The sequence below is a fragment of the Punica granatum genome, chromosome 3 (genome assembly GCF_007655135.1).
Source record: "Punica granatum isolate Tunisia-2019 chromosome 3, ASM765513v2, whole genome shotgun sequence".
Classification (NCBI taxonomy): Eukaryota; Viridiplantae; Streptophyta; class Magnoliopsida; order Myrtales; family Lythraceae; genus Punica; species Punica granatum.
The window spans coordinates 36,776,453-36,797,990 of record NC_045129.1 but is presented as its reverse complement, the minus strand read 5'-3'; the positions used below and the strand labels follow the sequence as shown (position 1 = coordinate 36,797,990).

At 39.3% G+C, this 21,538-nt stretch overlaps 5 protein-coding genes across 5 annotated transcripts; 1 reads left to right on the top strand and 4 right to left on the bottom strand.

The window, feature by feature from the left end:
- The first annotated feature begins 1,542 nt into the window (after positions 1-1,542).
- LOC116199949 (60S ribosomal protein L34) lies at positions 1,543-3,380 on the top strand. The gene is made up of 4 exons (XM_031530543.1): positions 1,543-1,709; positions 1,916-1,995; positions 2,805-2,914; positions 3,032-3,380. Exons 1-4 carry the CDS (start codon positions 1,631-1,633, stop codon positions 3,123-3,125), a joined length of 363 nt encoding a protein of 120 aa, XP_031386403.1. The 5' UTR covers positions 1,543-1,630; the 3' UTR covers positions 3,126-3,380.
- Positions 3,381-3,712: 332 nt separating this feature from the next.
- LOC116200597 (glutathione S-transferase U10-like) lies at positions 3,713-4,496 on the bottom strand. The gene is made up of 2 exons (XM_031531431.1): positions 4,149-4,496; positions 3,713-4,066 (listed from the first exon to the last, which is right to left on the bottom strand). Exons 1-2 carry the CDS (start codon positions 4,473-4,475, stop codon positions 3,713-3,715), a joined length of 681 nt encoding a protein of 226 aa, XP_031387291.1. The 5' UTR covers positions 4,476-4,496.
- Positions 4,497-5,728: 1,232 nt separating this feature from the next.
- LOC116199922 (glutathione S-transferase U10-like) lies at positions 5,729-6,963 on the bottom strand. The gene is made up of 2 exons (XM_031530510.1): positions 6,439-6,963; positions 5,729-6,356 (listed from the first exon to the last, which is right to left on the bottom strand). The coding sequence occupies exons 1-2, from the start codon at positions 6,763-6,765 to the stop codon at positions 6,003-6,005; spliced, it is 681 nt and encodes a 226-aa protein (XP_031386370.1). The 5' UTR covers positions 6,766-6,963; the 3' UTR covers positions 5,729-6,002.
- A 5,020-nt stretch (positions 6,964-11,983) lies between these two features.
- LOC116199881 (protein FEZ-like) lies at positions 11,984-13,873 on the bottom strand. Its single transcript, XM_031530456.1, has 3 exons — positions 13,444-13,873; positions 12,975-13,282; positions 11,984-12,886 (listed from the first exon to the last, which is right to left on the bottom strand). Exons 1-3 carry the CDS (start codon positions 13,622-13,624, stop codon positions 12,299-12,301), a joined length of 1,077 nt encoding a protein of 358 aa, XP_031386316.1. The 5' UTR covers positions 13,625-13,873; the 3' UTR covers positions 11,984-12,298.
- A 3,117-nt stretch (positions 13,874-16,990) lies between these two features.
- Positions 16,991-20,042, bottom strand: LOC116199887 (putative membrane peptidase YdiL). Its single transcript, XM_031530469.1, has 10 exons — positions 19,714-20,042; positions 19,520-19,617; positions 19,042-19,149; positions 18,868-18,950; positions 18,505-18,638; positions 18,375-18,424; positions 18,204-18,296; positions 17,644-17,735; positions 17,365-17,471; positions 16,991-17,246 (listed from the first exon to the last, which is right to left on the bottom strand). Exons 1-10 carry the CDS (start codon positions 19,939-19,941, stop codon positions 17,205-17,207), a joined length of 1,035 nt encoding a protein of 344 aa, XP_031386329.1. The 5' UTR covers positions 19,942-20,042; the 3' UTR covers positions 16,991-17,204.
- Between the last annotated feature and the right edge of the window lie 1,496 nt (positions 20,043-21,538).

Sequence of the window (21,538 nt, the reverse complement as noted above, 5' to 3'; positions counted from 1 at the left end):
CATTAGAGGAAAGGTTTTATAGCGGACACCCAACCTAGCTGACTGGAGATCCCAAGATCTAGGTTCAATGGGACAACCAAGTTATAGAACCGAATCAAATCACTGTAGGGGAGAAAATCCCTGGACCATTCCTTGATGAAACAGTGATAAACGGATAAGGCTAGCAATCTAAATTGCTTTAATGATATGTGAAATCACCTATGTGAGAGAAAAGTGAGGCCGCTTTAGAGGAGAATTTTTATGGACTTAATTCTTCAGAAACTCTCGCAGAACCAGAACGGTGTTCCATGGCAAAAAAAAAAAAAGGACACAACTATGAGAACCGAAGGAAGTCAGTTGAATCTTGTGTGAGGTGTGTAATATCTTTACACAAAACAGCAGAACAATTCAAGGACATCGTGTCTATTGGACTGCTAGTAAAGGACATGCATTTTCACAAGGGAAGGTTCAAGGGTGGTGACACCTACCTATCCTATACAGGTTCAACTGGTGAACACTATTTACGAGTCGAAACAAAACAATTTCCATTCATGTGGGGGATTGTTGGAAATTATGGCTAATGGGTGAATGAGGAAATTGCTCACGAGCTAATGACTCTTGATTTTCTTGGCGGTTACAAGAAATGAATGGATTGCATTCACGAATAATCAAATGTCATTAACATGTATATTGAATATATGTGAATTATTCCCCATAAATGGAGAATAGGAAGAGTCATATAACGGATGGAACCCATAGTCTATAAAAGGGGGCACACGGCAAAAAGGAAAGAGAATAAGAGAAAAAGTCTCCTGCCTTCCATTGCTTCCTATAGCCGATTGAAAAACAAGAAGAAAATTCGACCTCAAAAGTGTTCACGCTTCTCTTCGAGTTCGCTGAAGCGTTGCTGTTTGTGCTGCTGCTTCGCTTGTTGCCGTTTTATCCTGGGAAACGATTGTCCACGTAACCTCAAGCACCCAGGAGGGGACAATTCTGTTTCAAGGGGTTTGTGTCTAACACAGGACTCGGCTCTCTCTCGTATCTTTCGGTTTCGCCTTTGCTTCGGTTTGAATTTCCAAGTTCCTATACTAATGAAATTAAGTTAATTTGATAGTATTCTATTTGTCCGAATAGCTATTTGAATTATCGTTCAATTTTGTGACTTATTAAGGTTAATTAAATTTACGTCTTACAGCATATACATGTTTTTTTTTTGGGTTAAAGATACTAGGATACAAACTTATCAAAAAGCAATACGCTTTAATTGTAATAATCGTATCTCAAAAAAAATATTAGCACTTATATGAATATAATTAATATGTGAAAATCTCGTGCTTCGCACGGGGTAATAGGCTAGTGATTATTAATAATTAAAAGAAACAAAGAAAATAATAGAAACTCAGAATTCGGCCCAGAGTTCTCCCGCCCAAAGCCCAATAATTATGCGGACCAGCCGAATATCATCGGCCCAAAGTGCAAGCGTCGAATTTCGATTGCATGCCAGCCGTCTGATCTCGGACATATGAAGAGAAGGCTTGCATATATAAGGGTTGAACCCTAATCGTCAAAAATTTCCCTGCTAGTCGCAAACCCTAGAAGCGGCACAGCTACAGGACACGACTCACCTACCGGAAGAGAGGGAAGGGAGAAAATGGTGCAGCGGCTGACCTACCGGAAGCGGCACAGCTACGCCACTAGGTCGAACCAGCACCGGGTCGTCAAAACCCCTGGTAAACTCTTCACTCTTTATCTCTGCGTGTTTCTCTTCGATCGGTTGCGGAGCCTGTGTTCTGGTTCAGACACTGCCGGGAATGATTAAAGTGTGCACCATAGGAGATGAATCTGATCCATTGTTGTGATTGGCGTTCTCGTAGCGAGAGATTTCGGTCATTGGAACTATGTTTATGAAGTGGTTTTGGTTGGTGATGCGGTGCAGGTGGGAAGCTTGTTTACCAGAGCACCAAGAAGAGAGCCAGTGGCCCCAAGTGCCCTGTCACCGGCAAGAGGATTCAGGGGGTATGAATCTAATTTTGTTTTTGTCATTTTCTTAATCCAATCCTCTTAATTATTTACGTTAGATCAGAATGAGGTATTAATGTGAAATGATGTGGCTTGATAGTGATATGTGTATATGCAAGAAGATGTCGCGGTCTGGGTTCGTGAATTTCTTATCCAATCAATGTGGGCTGGGTCTATTACTATTTGAACATGCTGGCCATCTGAGAAATGCTTTCGTACATTTTACACTGTTATGCATTTGAATTTAGGGCATTTTAGCTTATTTCAATGGATAAGTTTTCCAATTAGGTGGTTCCGCGTTTTCATGGGACCTCCCTAGAACTTTATAGGAGTTGCAGTGTAACAGGAGTTCCAATTGGATGGGATCAAATGTGATAAAGTTTGCTTCCCAAAAAAAAAAAAGTGATAAAGTTTCATGCTTCATATGGTAGTAAGAAGCCGGAAAGCTATATTCTATTGGTATCATTGCTCATGATGCCTTAAGCTGGGCCTTGATGTAGTATTCCTTAAGACAGTTTTTCTAAATGCTGCTATTTTTTTCTCCATTGACGTGGTGATTCATCGTTATTTAGTGATGATTTATAACGTAGATATCTGTGGAAGTTACGAGTTATAAGCATAAGATACTGTATCATGTCTAATAGTGATATATCAATTTTGCTTCCGTGCATATTGTAATGCATTTGATTAGTTCGATTCTTGGGTGCGTCCAACCACTGGCATCTGAATTTTGCCAGGAATTTTTTCTGTTTGCTACATGTCTTTCTTCTTGACATTTAACTGTAGCCAAACATCCTTGTCTGCAGATTCCTCACTTGAGGCCTGCTGAATACAAGAGGTCAAGATTACCTAGGAATCGCCGAACTGTGAACCGTGCATATGGTGGAGTTTTGTCTGGAGGAGCTGTCAGAGAGAGGTTTGTGTGAATTGCTTGTTTATGGATCTATCTACTTTTAGAAAGCCGGTTGTATGTGTTTCCAATCCTGTATGGCACTGGGCACTTGGATCTTTGACGAGGTTTGTGTTTGTGCAGGATCATCCGTGCCTTTTTGGTGGAAGAGCAAAAGATCGTGAAGAAAGTCTTGAAGATGCAGAAGGCCAAGGAAAAGCTCGCCGGCAAGAGCTAAAGTGGAATGACAGATTCAGCATGATCTGAGAGTAATTTTGGCTCTTCCTTAATGGATCGATCTTTGAAAGTAATGTGAGGTGTTGGGATGGATTATTGGCTGGTTTGGAGCGTTCCGTCAAGTACTTTCACTTTGTCGACTAGTCCACTTTCGCTCAGGTTTTGTTTTCTTTCCATTGAATTGCTTGTCTGATGGATACTGTGAAACATCTTTATGAAGTTTATATCATGTTATATTAGATCCACTTCCTTGAAATCCCTTCTGGTTGTTCACCTTATAATTGTGTCCTCCATATTAAATGAGTTGTCTGAACTCGGGAAGAGTTGGTCGAACTACCGAGTGCCGCTTCGCCTACTTAGGTATCAGGCTGGATTGGCTGAGCCAATGACGTTTCTTGGTCAGTCTGCTAAAAAGTAGTGGGGCTAGTCTCGGACAGGAAAACCGAAGGGTGAGTGAGGGTTAGTGGCTGTTGTTGTGAGGCCTTACGAGTGATGGACTGTTTCTAAGAACACGTTTGATGGGTAAAACTTTATTTCGAGGAATTCATTGCATCTCCGAACAGTTGTACACAAACTGGAATTGTCTACCTAGGAGACTGGAAGGCTCTTCTTAAGCTTGGCAACGAGCTTGTGGGGAGGTGGGAGGGTCTCCTTCATCACTGGATGATCCTTAAGGGCATCGACCCAAGAGAAGAATGCTGGGGAGTTGTGTGGACCCACCTCAAGCCCAAAGGCCTCATTGAAGGCCTCGTAGTTGCCCGCATTTGCTCCCACTACTATCCCAAGATGGCCCAAGCTCTCCCCCTCGTGGAACAGGGATTTCGACGGGAAGTCCCTCTGGATACCTTCTACGAACACTTTGAGCAGCTCCATGTAGTCATCGATGGCCTTGTCTCGGTCCTTGCCTCTTGACTTGATTATCGAATAGCCTCCAGCCTTGATCTGATCAAAGAATCAATACATGCTCAGACTCGGGTCTAATCTCCTAGAGAATAAAACAAGTACTACGGGCTGCGAGAGTTACCTTTTCATTGTAAAAGTTGGCCCAGAACCGTACCTTGGCCCTGTGGTAAGGATCCTCAGGCAACAGTCTGGGCCCGCGGCTCCATTGTTCGTCAATGTACTTGAGTATCACCAGCGACTCTGCGACCAGACGGCCGTTGTGCACAAGCACGGGGACTTGTTTGTGGACCGGGTTGTGGCGGAGGAGGAGCTCGCTCTTGTTGGTGGTATCTTCCTCTATGTACTCGTAGGGTATGCCCTTGATCTTGAGGGCTACTTCCACCCTGTTGGTGTAGGAGGCGTACCAGCTTCCGATCAGCACCGCTTGGTCTGTCTTCTCCGATTCCATTGTTTAATTTCTTGGGAATTATCTTCCTTTAATCGCTGTGCATGGATCGATGCTGACTGGGTGATCATATATCTTCCTTATATTATTTAATGTCGCTTTGGTTTGACTGGGTGATCATGTATGTAGTTCTTTTTTATCTTGATGAAAAACAGGACCGAATCCTGAATATGTACTTTGTTTGCCTTACGAGTTGGTGATTGGCTCTGTACACCGTATCCATCTAATTTATGAGACATTTTAAATGAACTAGTTTTTGTTATTTACTGGGGCAGGTGAGTCAGATTTTGCATTGTGGTCGTCTATGGGCATGTTTGAATAAGGATAAGATGGGAGTTGAATAATATTCGGGACGAAGACTTTAAGGTTTGTGTGATAAAATAAATCCAAAGTTCAGCTCAAAGAAATTATGTGTGTGTGTTAGTAGGACCTCGAAACTTGGGGAGCAAGTTCATTTCTTTTAACATAAATTTTCTTGTTTGATACAATTTAATTCATGCTTACTTAAAGAGTGAATCGGATGGATTTTGCCGAAATTCAATAGGCTAACCGGTAGGATGATCCAAATAACTGCGAGTGACTATCACACAATCACTTTCAGATGATCCGACGGTGAACTCGAACATGTTTTGATAATAATTCGTTCCATCAAAAAGGCATATATATATATACACCTCAAAAAGGCAGGGGAGCGAGTGAGTCTCTATATTGGAATACATACAGACGATAGATAATACAGTACGAGCGTCCCCCATCCAGCTTTTGATTGGAATATTGGTAATACATCTCCTCTGTAATCTGTCCATTTCCGGTTTCGTCGAACTTTCAGAGTGCCGCCGTCCCCAGTTCGTATTAATTAATTAATCGGGTCTATTTGGATTTTACGTATTGAATATTGGCGACTGCACCAGCAGGAATCTGTTGCTGGAGAGCTGTCAAGAGCCGAAGTTTCAGTAACATTTCCCCTAAAATTTCAATAATTCATAAACTTGCCAATACTTCGATATGCTAATATGAAATTTCAGAACCTGCCAATACTTCAATATGCTAATATTTTCATAGAACCTCAAATTCTCAATTAATTAATCCATTCAGTAAGTCACATATAAATTATCCTAATAATATATATATATATATATATATATATATATTAATGATCTCCAATTACTAGAAGAAGAATAACTATACAAAAATTTTGAGGTTGTAGGATATATATATATATATATATATATATATATATATATTCATTTAAGGTCTGTTATAATAGCTTACTTACCTATAAAATAAACAAGGATATATAGGAAGTCCTCTAAGCCGGTCCCGCTGTTAGACATGGTTCTCCTGCTCACCCAAGCTATTCTCTAACATGTTTGAGAGCGGAGATCGGCTTGGAGTGAGAGTTAGTGGCTATTGTTGTGAGGCCTTACGAGTGATGGACCGTTTCTATGAACACGTTTGACGGGTAAAACTTTATTTCGAGGAATTCATTGCATCTCCAAACAGTTGTACACACAAACTAGAATTGTCTACCTAGGAGACTGGAAGGCTCTTCTTAAGCTTGGCAACGAGCTTGTGGTGAGGTGGGAGGGTCTCCTTCATCACTGGATGATCCTTAAGGGCATCGACCCAAGAGAAGAATGCTGGGGAGTTGTGCGGACCCAACTCAAGCCCAAAGGCCTCATTGAAGGCCTCGTAGTTGCCCGCATTTGCTCCCACTACTATCCCAAGAAGGCCCAAGCTCTCCCCCTCGTGGAACGGGGATTTCGACGGGAAGTCCCTCTGGATACCTTCTACGAACACTTTGAGCAGCTCCATGTAGTCGTCGACGGCCTTGTCCCGGTCCTTGCCTCTTGACTTCATTATCGAATAGCTTCCAGCCTTGATCTGATCAAAGAATCAATACATGCTCAGACTCGGGTCTAATCTCCTAGAGAATAAAATAAGTACTACGGGCTGCGAGAGTTACCTTTTCATCGTAAAAGTTGGCCCAGAACCGGACCTTGGCCCTGTGATAAGGATCCTCGGGCAATAGTCTGGGCCTGCGGCTCCATTGCTCGTCAATGTACTCAAGTATCACCAGCGACTCCGCAACCGGACGGCCGTTGTGCACAAGCACAGGGACTTTCTTGTGGACCGGGTTGTGGCGGAGGAGGAGCTCGCTCTTGTTGGTGGTATCTTCCTCTATGTACTCGTAAGGTATGCCCTTGATCTTGAGGGCAACTTTCACCCTGTTGGTGTAGGAGGCGTACCAGCTTCCGATCAGCACCGCTTGGTCTGTCTTCTCCGATTCCATTGTTTAATTTCTTGGGAATTATCTTCCTTTAATCGCTGTGCATGGATCGATGCTGAACGATGGTTTATATAAGATTGTTCATATCGTGGTTCTTCAAGGAATTATATTATTTAATGTCGCTTTGGTTTGACTGGGTGATCATGTATGTAGTTCTTTTTTATCTCAATGAAAAACCGGACCGAATCGTAAGTATCTACTTTGTTTGCTTTATGAGTTGGTGATTGGCTTTGTACACCGTATCCATCTAATTTATAAGATATTTTAAATGAACTAGTTTTTGTTATTTACTGGGGCAGGTCAGTCAGATTTTGCATTGTGGTCGTCTATGGACATGTTTGAATAAGGATAAGATGGGAGTTGAATAATATTCGGGATGATTTGTCAGATTGATTTTATCTGAATTTTGATTTTGATTTGAATGGGGTGTTTTTCAATGCTGCGGGCCCCACACTCCCCTGACCGGTCAAAGCAATTTGACTGGTAGCTGCCCTCCTCACTGAAACAACCCGATATAAATATTTAGGGGTGGGACCCACAATTTTGACTATTATGAGATAATTTGTTTTGTTGGAGGAAAGTTAAAATCAAAGTTCGCACCCTAAAATCAAACGACCCCGAAAGTTTGTGTGATAAAACAAATCCAAAGTTCAGCTCAAAGAAATTAGACATACGTAAAAATCATATATTGTAAATTAACATTATATATATATATATATATGTTTGTACGACCAATAAACTTGGGGAACAAGTTCAGTTCTATCAACATAAATTTTCTTATTTCATGCAATTTAATTCGAGCTTAATTAAAAGGAGTGAGGCGGATGGATTTTGCTGAAATCCAACTGGCTAACTGGTAGGATGATTCAAATAACTGCGATAGACTATCACGCAATCACTTTCAGATGATCCGACGGTGAACTCAAACATGTTTTGATAATAATTCGTTTGATCAACAATGTTAAATTGCATCTGAAATGGATCTGCGAACCGACAAAATTGTAGTCTGTCCATTTCCGGTTTCGTTCAACTTGTAGAGCGCTGCCGTCCCAAGTTCGTATTAATTAATTAATCGGGTCTATTTGGATTTTACGAATTGAATATTGGCGGCTGCACGAGCACGAATCTATGGCTGGGGAGCTATCAACGGCATAAGTTTCAATAACATTTCCCCTAAAATTTCAATAATTCATAATCTGTTAATACTTCAATATGCTACTATTTTCATAGAATCTCAAATTCTCAATTAATTAATCCATTCGATAAGTCACATATAAAATATCAATATAAATATATATATATATATATATATATATATATTAATAATCTCCAATTACTAGAAGAAAAATAACTATATAAAAATTTAAGGTCGTAGCATATATACTTTTAAGGTCTTTTATAATAGCTTAATTACCTATAAAATAAATAAAGGCTATCTAGAAAGTCCTTCAAGCCGATCCCCGCCTTCAGACATGGCTCTCCTGCCCAGCCAAGCTATTCTCTAACATGTTTGACAGCTGAGATCGGCTTTGAAGACTTCCTAGATATCATTGTTTATTTTACAGGTAATTAAGCTATTATAAGAGATCTTGAAAGTATGTCAGGGCCTGCAATTTTTGTATAATTATTCTTTTGCAAATTCGAGATGATTAATACATTATCAGGATCTTTTATATATGATTTACTGAATGGTTTAATTAATTGAGAATTTGAGATTCTCTAAAAACATTAGTAGATCGAAGTATTAGCATGTTTTGGATTATTGAAATTTTTGGGAGAAGTATCGCTGAAATTTCGGATAATGATAGGCACATGCCCAAAATGACATCGAGTTTATGTTTTAGCAAAACGAGAGTATTTTTTCCATTCATTTTTTTTAAGGGGAGGCGAGGGAGCCCCCACCGGAACTCCTCCACCAACGACCTCCCCCTAGGGCGAGGTCATCGGAGGCTTCACAAAGAGAGTGAAGGGGGGAGCTCGATACAGCTCCCATGTTGGTGACTTCCTGCCCAAGCAAGGTCGTTGGAGTGGTCGACCACTCCGGCTGACCTCCTCTTGACGGGAGGTTGCCGGCGAAGAGTCCACTGGAGCTTCCCATTCTTTTCCTTTGTTACACTAAAAAAAATTGTATTTTTTAATCAATAGCGCATATTTTTAACGTCGTTAAATGGACACATCAGATTTAAGAAAATATTCTCTCTAATAAATCTTATTACTAATCGAAAGGGGATTCAGGAATTTAAGACATGATCAGGGCATAGCGTCCAGCCTTGGTTCAAAGCAGAAACCGCCGAAGATGTCCAGAAAGAATTTCTGCGCAACAAGTGGGCCCTTCTGCGCCCACCTCCATTGCCTCTTGTTCATGTCAAACATGAGCAGTGCAGACCTCCCATACCTATGAATGTCTACCAAGCCATGGCTCCCGCTGCAAGCGAACACATCATTGGATCCTCCGAACCGTTCGAAGAACTCCGGCGGCATCATAGCAATCTCATCCCACTTGCTCCCATTCAGGATCCATATCCCAACACCCCTTCAACCTTCTTTTGGCCGGCCTTCCTTCCCTATCCCTCCCACCATCACCAATTTCTCCCCATGGTTCATCAGCCGCCCGCACGTCAGGATACAAGGCACGGGAACGAAACTCCTTTTCAGGGAATATTCATGCTCTAGCGATTGCCCTGATAGACGGTACCTCGCCAAGCCATGTTGATATTGCAAGTTCCAGCCACCGCCTGCACCGTACATGAGAAACTACAGATCCCAATCGCATATCACACTCTCATGACATTACCCCCTCCCCATTCTGTCAAGACTTCCCTCAAAGGTGTTCTCCACGTCTTGGACTCGGAGTCGTACAAATGAATCGAGAGATTCCATTCCAAAAAATTCTCCAAAAAACACTTTACGATTCAATGATCGAGATGCTATAGGCTGATCCTTCTGCTGATGAACTTTTCCTGCTGCATGTCATTGAGAGGGCACCATAGCCCGAGAACCTTAAGCCTGGGAACCCAATGAGCTCCCTCCATAGTCTTGTAAATGGATTGCAAACGTATAGCCTGCCCGTGCTGTCATTAAAAAATCAAAGAGGGAAACCAACCCGCCTGAAGAAGCGATGATCAAATTGGAGCTCTCGACGCATGTAAGTAGTGGAATTCGGTGCCACTTCCTAAGGGTAAGACTGTACGCCTGGCCTGCAGGGTTGTTCGTCCACTTGAACATATAGTACCATGGCAGCGGTTGGTGATGAATGTGATAAATGTTCCTTATAAAATTTCTCGACCGCACAATCGCTTGCCATCTCTTACGTACACATGGATTCCGCCTTGTAAAACCTCTCGAATCTTGATCGGGAGAAATGAGAGGATTAGTTCCAAAATGTCGTTAGGCATCATTAAATCCAAGGAAACTGGAGATTTTTCTTGCTTGCCTTCATCATTTCATTGGGATTGGACTCAGTTGGGGAAGTGTCTGCCACCGTCCTCGTTGTCTTCGGTATCAACAGAAGATCCACGCCTTCCATGATCAACAAAATGCCGCAGGAAGAAACTCCAGCGGGTTAACTTAACTTGCTCAGATATAATCAACCAGAAAGCGGACCAATTTAATCTGCAACTAATCATATTTATGGGAGTTACAATAGATAGTCTAGTTAGGAAGTAAAGGCAATGAACTCTAGAGAAGGAATGCCATGTGTTCCCGGGTCTCGACTTGTGTAAATTAAATCAAACTTAATTTCGTTACCGAACGCTATAGTAATTTACTCTGAATGGTATATATGACACGATCGATCGAACCAGCAAATTAAAGTCATGAACTTTTGAAGGATATATACGTGCTCTTTAATTCCTAGATAATATAATATTCCATTGATTATTAATTAGGAGTCCCTGATTCATCTGATTCTCATTTAATTTATCATATATATATATATATTACAATATGTGGATCGAGTCCTCCTGTTTGTTTTTAAACATATGTCCTTCGACTGGTCTTTCTAAAACTTGAGAGGGAACACCACTCTTCTGCAAACACAAAAAAATATATATATTCAATCATCCGATTAACAGTACGTAGTCTTCTTCAAAACATTAATTATATTGTCTCAGTTTAATAATAATAAAACTTATAAGAAATCACACAAAATCTTCCTTAATTAAATAAGATAAAGAGGAGAGATATAGTACGTCCGTAGAAGTCAGCAAGACAGGAGGTCCTCTTCTCAAACCTTCCTCGTTTCCTCTCGATTATTTCTTTACTAGTTGCAAAGCCTATACATTGCACAAGACAAAACGTGATTTTTTTTCTTTTTGTAAATTAAATTATATATCATATATATATATATATACACGCTAATTTCAAAGAATATAATAAATAAAAATATATAATTATGTATAAAAATCATAATTTACGATCAATAAGATGTATTATATTAAATATATATAATTGTTGTTAACTATAAATTTTTACCAATTAAGTAAAAAATATAGTTATTCATATATATAAATATATGCTTATTTTAATATTAATGTCAATTTGATTAGATATTAATTTTACTAAAAACGAAAATTCAGGATTATCAAATATTATGTAGACGACAAAATCTTCTAAAATAATTTAAAAATATTCTATTACATCAAATTTCTAATAAAAATATTCAATCAATTTTAAAAAATTCAAAAATTAACATGTACTAGAGATAGTGCGTGGACTATATATTAATGAAATATATTAATACATTTTTATTATAAATAACCATATATTAATACATACTTATTTAGATAGTTATATTTATATGATTAGAAATTACATTTTTTTATCTTAAATTAAAAATTCAAGATTATCATATATATTATATAGATTATATAGATGATAGAATATTCTAAAATGTTTTAAAAAATATTCCGTAATATCGACTTACCAAAAAAAATGTTGGAATGGATTCTCATAATCTCATTACCTTCTAAAGGAAAAAAAAATCCGTACCTTATTCCAGCCATAACATGAATTCCAAAATGAGCAAGAAAGTAATACGACGGATCGGGATAGTTTGTGTATCTCACCCCGAGATTGCCAATGATATAAAAATATTGATCATCATATCGATCCCGATTTAATTAATGGGCCGGGCTCACTTAGCAAAATGCTGTTAATTACTTTAGCCTGCTTGGTTTTCTTCCAATTTGGGCCTTCAAAATCGTTGATCAATTAACTTATATACACGAAAGAGGCCCACTGTCGAGATTTCCCTCAAAACCACTCCATATGTTATATTTATCACATCTTTCTTTTGGTGGAATTACAAAATATTCTCAACATATTGGTTAATATTAATTTTCATTCAATGTCACGTATCTCTAAACAAAGATAAGCAATACTTTGGATTTTCATAATATATATTGGAAAAGTATTAGGATAAAAGTACAATTGCCTCAACCAAGAAAATTAGAGAAAAATTAGTTCTTCTTACCTAGCTAGACACAAAAGTTTGCCTCGATGGTTAATTTCCTAAAATGTTCCGACTTCGAAATGATCATATGTAGTTTGCAGGACGTTCATTGGAAGTGGAACATGAGGAAGCTAACTCCCAAGACTGCATATCGGGCAGACTTCTACTAAAGGAAAACCTGAGGTTCGGCTCTGCGGACTCCCACTGTCCACTGCAGCCATTCTTCACTGCACCGTCGATCTCCCATGCATTTCCGATGCCATGATCGATAATGGAACTGCCATACAAGTGATCCACCACGCCATGGCATGATGAGGCCTTAAGCAAATCCCCAACAGGAGAAGACGATGACATGTTAAGAGAATAGAACGGACTACTGTTGAGGTTTTGACTAGTCATTAGTGGTGTACAAGGATAACGGGTCCTGTATGAGCTCGAAAGGTCCAAATGCGAGTTGTACTTGTTTTCGATGAAAACTTGGGGAACGACGGCTGAAGAAGCAGTCTTTATGGACGATGTGCTCTCGGGAGGGCTGGTAATCTGCCGGTTAACTGCATGTTTATCGGGTAAGTCTGCGAGAGCGATCGGTAAAGGAGAAACCCAGGAATGGGAAAGAGATCTTTGAACTGCGGAGTTGGCTTTCTTGAATATCTTGCATATAGCCCATGCATCCTGCAAATATATATTTTCAACTCCCTCTCAGAATTGTATGATACTAAGAGAATAAGTTGATTTCGTATACTTATGGTTGATTACTTACATTTGGAGGAATAATGCCTTTGCCAAGGTATCTCTTGGGTGGAGCGGAGTTGGTGAGAGTTGGCAGGCGAAACTCGTGCATCATCCAGTCCGTCTTCACTCCTTTTGCGGCTCTGCCCTTGTAGAAGACGAGGGACTTCTTCAAGCCAATGCACTTGTTTCCCCCATCGGATGAATATATGGGTCGGTCCGTGCCCGTTGCTTTCCAGAAACCAGCTCCAGTCACTCGATTAGGTCTTGTGCTGTTCTTGTACTTCCGGTCTCTTGGGCAGTAGAAGTACCATTCTTTCTCCCCTGTACTTGCCAGCTCTTCAATTCGACGAACCGAAAAGAACCAAAAAGGTGGTTAATTATTCGACCTTAAGTTTCTTAGTTATAATGCATGCATGCTTCATGTTGATTTATAAAAGAATTTCAAGGTAAAGAAGACGATCACGAAAAGAAGAGATAGTCAGTCCAAGGCGGCTTACTTGGGAGGTCCCAGGGGTCGTATTTGTAGATGTCGAGCTGCTTGATGATCTCGATTGAAAGGGGGCGCTGTTGGATCTTCCTCTTAAGGTAGAACAAGACGAGCTCTTCGTCTGTTGGGTGGAAACGGAACCCAGGCAACATCATTTCCTCCATCTTCTCACTCTCAACAGATGATCTCATCTCACCCTCACCAAGTTATAAAACAAACCCTATCTAGCTAGCTTACGCAGAACTTCCAATAGGAGTAGTACTAACTACAGTTCTTTCTTTTGTTCTAACCCTAAACCTAAAACCCTGAGGAACATGAAATGAGAGGAAGAGGAGAGAGACCAAAACGTTAGGACTTTTGTAATTAAGCTGGGGGAGCATAGATTAGGTTTCTCTGAATTTGATGCCAAATTAAATTAAAATTATTAATTGGAAATGGGTTTCCCGAGAAGAGAAGGGTGTCCCGAAGGGTCAGCCGTCCTTTGTGGTGACTTTAGCATCTTATTTGAATTGAAGTTTATGGAGAGTTACGAAGGGATGAGTTATGGAGAGATTATAATAACTCGTGTTTGGCTTTTAAAATTTTTAAAAGGGGGAGGTTATGGAGGGATAACTAATCCCACCATAACCCTTTATAATCTTTATATTTTAATCCCATCAATTTAAAGTGTTATGGAGGGATAAGAAGATCAATCATTAAGGTAACATTATAAAAAATAATCAAATGTCAAGATTTTTTTCTAAATTATCACACCATCCGACCCTACTATTTAATGAAGTTTATTCAAACATAAATTATGAAGAATTAAAAAGAACTCTTCCATAATACACCCCATTCCATCTCTCCATAACCCACCCCACTCCACCCATCTCACCTCACCACTGAATAACCTTTCATAAGATGCTATCCAAACAAAGTCTAAAACCAATGCATTGCATTCGTTTTGCAAGGAGGAGAAAGCTGCCTCTTGGCTGTCTGGCTAGCTCACTAATAAGTGAATTAATAAGGTTAATTTAATTAATAAATTCAACGTATCTACGAGATGTGATGCGATCAACTGTGAAATAACAAACTTTACTTATAATGCAAGGTTTTGAAACCACTAGAAGCATTAATTTTGTAGTCCACAACAAGTGATCAATGTCTAGTAAAAAATTAATCAGTCAGTAGAGATATGGTCTAACCGATATTAAAGTTTCAGATAAAGTTCATTAGATCGCTAAAACGTCCTTTTTATTTTCTATTTTAGTTCACCACTAAAATTTTAATGATTTATTTGATGATGTGTTAGTATCACCTACTATACATTTACTTTTGATGCCTTTATGAAAGATAACCTAAAAACCGCCAACACCGCTATCAAGCAACCTCAAGAAGTCCAGGCAAGAAGAATTGTAAATTAAGATTTATAATTTGAGATGCGATGGAAGTAGAAAATTTTATAATTTTTAATGTGCATCTTAATATTAGAAAGTCCAAAGGATCTCAACTAATCTAATTAGAGTCAAATCGATCTACTAGGGAGTGATCCATTCACAAAATTCGAATACAAGAATACCTTATTTAAGGAAAACAATTAGTACCGAATCATTTGAATTAATCCACGTTGGCAATTATTTTGTAATTATATGTACGATTTCTTGCAATTATTGTTTCTCAGACTTTATATTATTATTATAACTAATTAAGATCATCGAACGAAAACCTAACTTTTAATGCCCTTAACTTAAATATACATAGAGTTTGGACGTTAGTGATCAATCAGGATTATTTTACAGGTTTAGGGTCTCTGAATCCGAAAATTCAGTTTCTATTCCATTCTCCTAAGCTTCTATTCCATTGACCTGTCAGAATTATATATATATATATATATATGTAAACTTTTTCTAAATCTTACTTGGATACCTATATAGCCATAATAAACAAGCAAAGTGACGTTTGACAAATTAATTAGCAGTTAATTAGTTAAAGAAAGAAATATGTAAGAAGAATTGATATATGATCAGGATGAGGATATATTTGGTAAAAAAAAAGAGTCCAATAAGGAAATATGACTTATTTCATTAAGTTAAATATTTTTACTTAACTCATTAAGTAGTTTTTGACTTAATAATTAAGTAGTTTAGAACTTCATTTCCTATCTTTCCCTCTTTCTCCTATTCATTTTCCCTTATAACTAAATTGTAATTAACTTTTAAGCACTGAATTTGATTAAGTTGAAACAAACCCAACCTAATAGTTTTTACAGGCGGTCAAAGGAATCACCAGCTCCTTAATTAGAAATTTGACCTTCAATGTAACCTTACATTCATGTGTGTGTGTATACTATATAAAATATGCATACACATATATTAAGCAAGTAATCTAGAGGAAAATATATGCTTAGAATATTTAAAGGAAAAGTGTGGAATTGATATTTTCTTGTGTTTTACAGTAATATTTTAACTTGAATTTTGATTTTGAAATAGACAAAATAAATATGGGGCTCACTATTTTGACTTATGAGAGTTGAAAGAATTGTGTAGAGAATTAATTATAATGAAATGATATGTAAGTTTATGTATGGGGCCCACTCTTTTAACTTTTGAAAGTTAATTTTTGTTATGTAATGAGTAGAGTTAAAATTTTAAAATTAGATTGCGAAATCAAACGGGTATAAACTTTTCCATTCTCTTGTTTCGGTACAAAATTTGGATACTCTCCGCCATCATCATCGTCAGCAATATTGTCTGTGTTTCCGCCACAATGAGTGTAAATTCTATCGATTAATTCCTGAAATTCCCTTCCAATAATGTTAAGAAACATTTGTGGCTTATGTTTCGGTAAGAGTAATGCATGCAAATAGCTATATTGGAGCTTCTCCGATGAATGGGAGGACCAAACGGCCACGGGGAACGAGACATTGGATGCTTTTGGTTGAAGTGTTTGACAAAATATAGGTGTACTTGTTTCCTTTTCAATTAAAAAATAATAATAATTAATGATTTTTTTTTTTGGGCTTAGGCTTACTAATTATGACTTTGGTTACACGTCTAAAGGGCGAAGAGGAAAACCAGAGGTCAATTTTATAACAGAACAGAGACAACGGGCGGCTTTGGTTTCTTGGGGAGCTTAATTTCACTGAATTTTTAGTCCCAAAACTTCGCCCTATTTGACCCTTACTCCACGTCTAACTTACCCCCATTCGATTTCTCCGATAATTATCTGATTTTCTTTTCAAAGAATCGGTCCTTGCGACAATGCTCAATATAATATATCGAGCACACGAAATTCTCGAGTCAAGCGAGTTCGTTTTCTTGTGACTATGTGTTGCAAAATCAACTTATTATGTTATGAATAACAAATCGCGTGCGGGTAAGTTGATTTAAAGCGTCGTAAGATCCATTTTGAGCCAAAGCGGCCAGACTAGCCTTCAACTATGACACGGAAATTCGAACCTCGAGTTCAATCCGCTTCTTAGGCAATCTGATCTAAGCACGAAGCGTTTACTTTTTGCAGACCATATTACGACCCCATGTTCGATTATTTAGCCAATCATTGTGTTATGGAATTGGGCATTTTTTGCATCAAGAGTAAATTTTACATTCTTATATTACAATAGCGATAGCTAATTTCACGGCGGTAGAAATATTTATACAAAATTATGTAATTCATAAAAATACAGAAGAAAAATTAGAGGAGGAAAATATTAGAAGAGAAAATGAGACACTGGCCAGATTTGAGGAGAAAATACAGAAAATTACAAGAGCAAAAATTATTAATCCATCTCTTTCAGGTAGCCTGCAGCAGTTCCTTTATATCATATCCTTGGAGCTGCAGAAAACAATCCAACGGAAACAGTTCTCAGAAATATGATCGAGTTAACAAAGTTCTGCCAGCATGCGGAAGATGGAAATCGGGAGCCCAGTGAAAGCTTTGGAAGGGATGTTACCTGAAGGAAGGTAAGGAGGAGAATGACTCCCGAATTCCAGAGGGCGTGAATTGTGATTGGGGTCAAAAGGTTTCGAGTTTGAGCGTACGAGAGCCCCAAGGCGATCCCTGCAGGTGCAAGTGAAAGTGAAAGTGCTCTTCCAGTGAACTTTGGGGGTAAAAAAATAGCTCACGAGAAGTGAAACATACTTCAGACTTCAGAGAATGTAGAAGGACCACAAGTTAATCACAATTCATTGAGAAAAAGGGTTTACTGAAATCTGAGCTATGGAGATGTTACCGAGGACAAAAAGCTGAGGAAATTCTCCTGGAGTAAGATGTGCCACAGCAAACACAGCTGCACTGATCAGCATGGCAATAGGAGTGGGGACCCTGCGGAAAGAATTTTGCAGGTCTTCGGCGAATTTAGATTTAGTGGCACACTTGCGGAATGCATGCTCAGTTCACAATCATTGAGAAACCAGTACCTTATTAGGGTAGCTTATTTGAGAAACCAGTACCTTTATTAGCGAATTTAGATTTAGTGGTACCTTATTTGAATATTTTGTTTTTTTCCTGAAAGGGACTAGGTTTAGGGAGAAAATACTACGTCAAGCTTCTACATTTGTCCAACTCGTTCATTTACCGATACAAAATATGACACTATCATCAGTTCATAGAGGCTGAGAAATTCAGGACCAAAACAAAACCCGCAGAAGATACTACTATGGTCCAACGAGACTTTCCACAAAGAAAAAGATTTTTCCAACTAAACTGGTAAAAAGAAATTGTATAATTATCACAAGGACATATTAAAAGAAAAGCTACAAACTTGAAATGCCAATAAAATATTTACTATACCATTTTGTTAGGGACACCATGAAAAACCCTCGAAATACCGTCTCCTCAAGAATTGGAGCGAGGACACCAGTAATGCCAACCAAGCAAGCCGTGCTGCAATGGATCTTACAGTTAGAAGCAAAATGCCATTTGACATGATAAAGGTTACCAATCAATAATCTTAAAAATTACCTTATGCTTGAGGAACCGATCAACGGAAGCAAGCGTACAAGAGCATCAGTCTGAAATCAGAAAATAAAACACAGTCAAGATATGCAGATTCCTTTGGGATTATAGCCAGAGTATCTGCAAATGTTCTAACCTCTCTTTGTGGGGGCTCACCATTGGAAAAGGACATAGCAGCTCCCGTCAATGCAATAGCGCCTATAGCGCCAACAAGACCTACTCCAGCCCATAAGACCCATCCTTTCTGTAGATTGAAAGGCTCCCTCAAATCTGAAGAAACACTAGTGAATGTCAATAAACACTCGAGAATATATGACGCAGAAATTTAAAGGAGTTGTTTTAACTGGATATTTTTTTATCTATTTATTGAATGACCGAAGAGGCCCAACTATAGTGAACCTGGTTGGTCGTTGAGATCCTTGAAAGCATGCTAGGAAATTTGTATATAGACTGGTGCATCATGATAAGTAAACTGAGTCATTAGCAAGTGCAACAATACCGTATCGGAAAATGTCATTCGGAAGTGGTTGAAAACTCCTGGTAATGCCAAACAGAACTCCAAGTGTAACTGCAGTAGTTATACTGCCAAGAAAATCAAAAGACAAATCTAAGACGACCATATGTAGCTGCAATTTCAAAAATATACACTGGGAAAGTTACAGCAAATGTATACCCCTGATCAAGAAAAAGAATTTCTGCCTTCTCATCCAAGCTCAACTCTTCGAGCCGAAGGCCCAAGTATGATATTGCTGCCGTCTCTATCAATCCTGTCACAACAAAACTGCCTGGGAAAAGATTAGACTCATCCTACAGTCTAAACCAATATTTGAAAAACTCCACTCCTCGAAAGAACAGTGTGCAACGACTTGGTCAGCCCCCTGAAAGAGTTCATGCTGAAAACTAATTTAGATCGATCGAAACGAAACAGGCAGCAACCGAGGGATCTGAACTTTTGAGACAGAACCCAACGAGTAGAATGAGACCATAATGCATATCAAGTAGCTTTTTTGGAGGATTCTTGCAATGGAACATATATGGCAAGTGCAGAATTTTGACAAAGGTTGCCTCAACTATAACTGAAGACAAATATATGAACAAGAACTGTAATAATATGAACAGGCAAACAAATTGCTAAAAGTGGACGATGATACCTTACTCCACAGGCAAGGGAGGTAAGAGAAACCGTCTGCCACTGCCACGGCACATCCCATCGCCGTAGTACCGGCCAGTCCAAACCACTGCCACTCTCCTAAGCCAAACACACACAGAGAAAACAAGTCAATATGACGGGTTCACTCAACAATTGAATCGAAGTTCCATTACAATTTTCTTATCAACTCATCACCTTTTCTTCGGATTCTTCTCCAGCGTTGTAGCATCGAACCGGAGAAGCTCTACTCCGATCCGAAAATGCCCTCAGATGACGGCGGGTCGATAAGAGGAACGGAAAGCTGGCGCCTCGGCTGCGAAGAAAGGCGCGCGCCTGCTTCCCCGAGGACAGGCCCGGCGAGCTGGAGAAGAAGCAGAGTTGAGACTGAGCTAAGAGGGACGCAGCCACCGCCGGAGAACCCATTTCCGAGCAGACGCGAGCAATCAAGGTCTTTAATCGGAGCTCGCCGTCTCTTTCTATGCGGGCATCGGATAAGGCTGAAGCTACCTGAGCTGAACTAATCCGAGCCCGTAAGCAATGAAGTGAAGAAGAAAACGACTACGACGACCAACGTTGACTTCATTGGGCCTCAGTTGATGTAATAACTGGCCTTATGGCCCACCAGGCCCATGGGCCAATAGCCCAGTCATGTCGGATACAATGCCAATACTAATGTCAAAAGGTCCACAGTCGGGCCCACGGTGCTCTGGGGAAGACGATTAAAACTCTTTCCCTTAGAGGCAACGCCCATACCAATGGCCATGTGACTGCCTCCTTCACTATAAGGATAGTTTCGGCAGATTGGTTAGCAATCAATGATCTTATGGTAATTCGAATACTTAACAAGTTTGGAGTGGGCTCGCATCTGAAGAATTTCAAGAATATATAGAATTGGCTCCCACACATAATCATGTGGAGGTGCTCTTATTTATAGTAGACGAATTATAATAAATATGGAGGATATAAAAAATTACACAATATCATAAATATCAGATATTTTTCGATATCCTTAATATGATATCTCTAATACTCATTCGCAAGCGTCATGGGATGAAGTTCACGTTGTGATTGGATCAGTGAAAATCCTTATTAATTTTCTTGCCATATGATTGTCATCATTGAGTTGTTCTACCATTAGGTGGGCATTGTTGAAAATTGGGCAGAGTGATGTGGCCCCTATCCTTTTCTTCTTCCTTAGCTCCAAATAAATTAGATTTGCATTCCCGTTCATAGCCATCATAGAAGCTCTTCATCTAAGCATTGGAAGCCTAGAGGATGATATTGCTGACTCAAGAGAGTAAATTAAAATCTGTGAAAGAACGAATGAAGACACCATAGCAACATCAATCCATGAAAAGAAAGGAGGACATGATAGCAGCAGCTCCGCTAGAGTCTCGAAGACGAAAAAGAAGTCAATTGTACTTTTGTGAGGCCGGAACTAAATATGATTGAGAGAGGGTGATGAGGTCAAGAATATGCCAAGCGATCGGAAACCGACAGAGAGGGAGAAGCTGTGATGACTGGTTAATATTAGAGAGGCTGAGAGATATCTCGTGATAACAAGGTCATGGCCGAAGCTCAGGATGGCCAGAAAGAATGAAGGAGATTAAGGGAACTCGTTAAGATGCCGGATGTTCTCGTTAAGTTGCCGGATGGCTAGAGAGCGAGCATGGGCTGCACGTGGTGTATGGAGACACGAAAGCAACAATTTAGCAGAGGAAGAAAGTAGGGGGGACTGCATGAATTGAAGGAGCAGCAATAACAAAGTAGAAGTGAGACAACTACGCTGAGAGGAGAATAAGGCCAATTTTGGCTTAGTTTGCAACGGGAAAGGCAAAGGAAGAGCAAAGCTCGCAATTCATATCAGAAGATTGAAGAATTAAGTACTAAAGGGATCGAATGACGAGTTCATTGAGTGAGAGAGTCGGATGATAGAGGGTTGCGGTGTAAAAAAATGGCGTGGTTGAGGGAATGGCCTAGAAGGAGAAAGTGTGTGAGGAATGGACCACTAGGTTGAGCG

Excerpts from the sequence above, each read along its gene's own strand:
- LOC116199881 (XM_031530456.1), bottom strand. The coding sequence starts at position 13,624 with ATGAGATCATCTGTTGAGAGTGAGAAGATGGAGGAAATGATGTTGCCT. Across the intron at positions 13,283-13,443 it reads CGACCCCTGGGACCTCCCAA|AGCTGGCAAGTACAGGGGAG; the intron begins GTAAGCCGCCTT and ends GTCGAATTGAAG. Across the intron at positions 12,887-12,974 it reads AAGGCATTATTCCTCCAAAT|GATGCATGGGCTATATGCAA; the intron begins GTAAGTAATCAA and ends ATATATTTGCAG.
- LOC116199949 (XM_031530543.1), top strand. The coding sequence starts at position 1,631 with ATGGTGCAGCGGCTGACCTACCGGAAGCGGCACAGCTACGCCACTAGG. Across the intron at positions 1,710-1,915 it reads CCGGGTCGTCAAAACCCCTG|GTGGGAAGCTTGTTTACCAG; the intron begins GTAAACTCTTCA and ends GATGCGGTGCAG. Across the intron at positions 2,915-3,031 it reads GGAGGAGCTGTCAGAGAGAG|GATCATCCGTGCCTTTTTGG; the intron begins GTTTGTGTGAAT and ends GTGTTTGTGCAG.
- LOC116199887 (XM_031530469.1), bottom strand. The coding sequence starts at position 19,941 with ATGGGTTCTCCGGCGGTGGCTGCGTCCCTCTTAGCTCAGTCTCAACTC. Across the intron at positions 19,618-19,713 it reads GAGAAGAATCCGAAGAAAAG|GAGAGTGGCAGTGGTTTGGA; the intron begins GTGATGAGTTGA and ends TGTTTGGCTTAG. Across the intron at positions 17,736-18,203 it reads ATGGTGTCCCTAACAAAATG|GGTCCCCACTCCTATTGCCA; the intron begins GTATAGTAAATA and ends TTCTTTCCGCAG.
- LOC116199922 (XM_031530510.1), bottom strand. The coding sequence starts at position 6,765 with ATGGAATCGGAGAAGACAGACCAAGCGGTGCTGATCGGAAGCTGGTAC. Across the intron at positions 6,357-6,438 it reads CCAACTTTTACGATGAAAAG|ATCAAGGCTGGAAGCTATTC; the intron begins GTAACTCTCGCA and ends TTCTTTGATCAG.
- LOC116200597 (XM_031531431.1), bottom strand. The coding sequence starts at position 4,475 with ATGGAATCGGAGAAGACAGACCAAGCGGTGCTGATCGGAAGCTGGTAC. Across the intron at positions 4,067-4,148 it reads CCAACTTTTACAATGAAAAG|ATCAAGGCTGGAGGCTATTC; the intron begins GTAACTCTCGCA and ends TTCTTTGATCAG.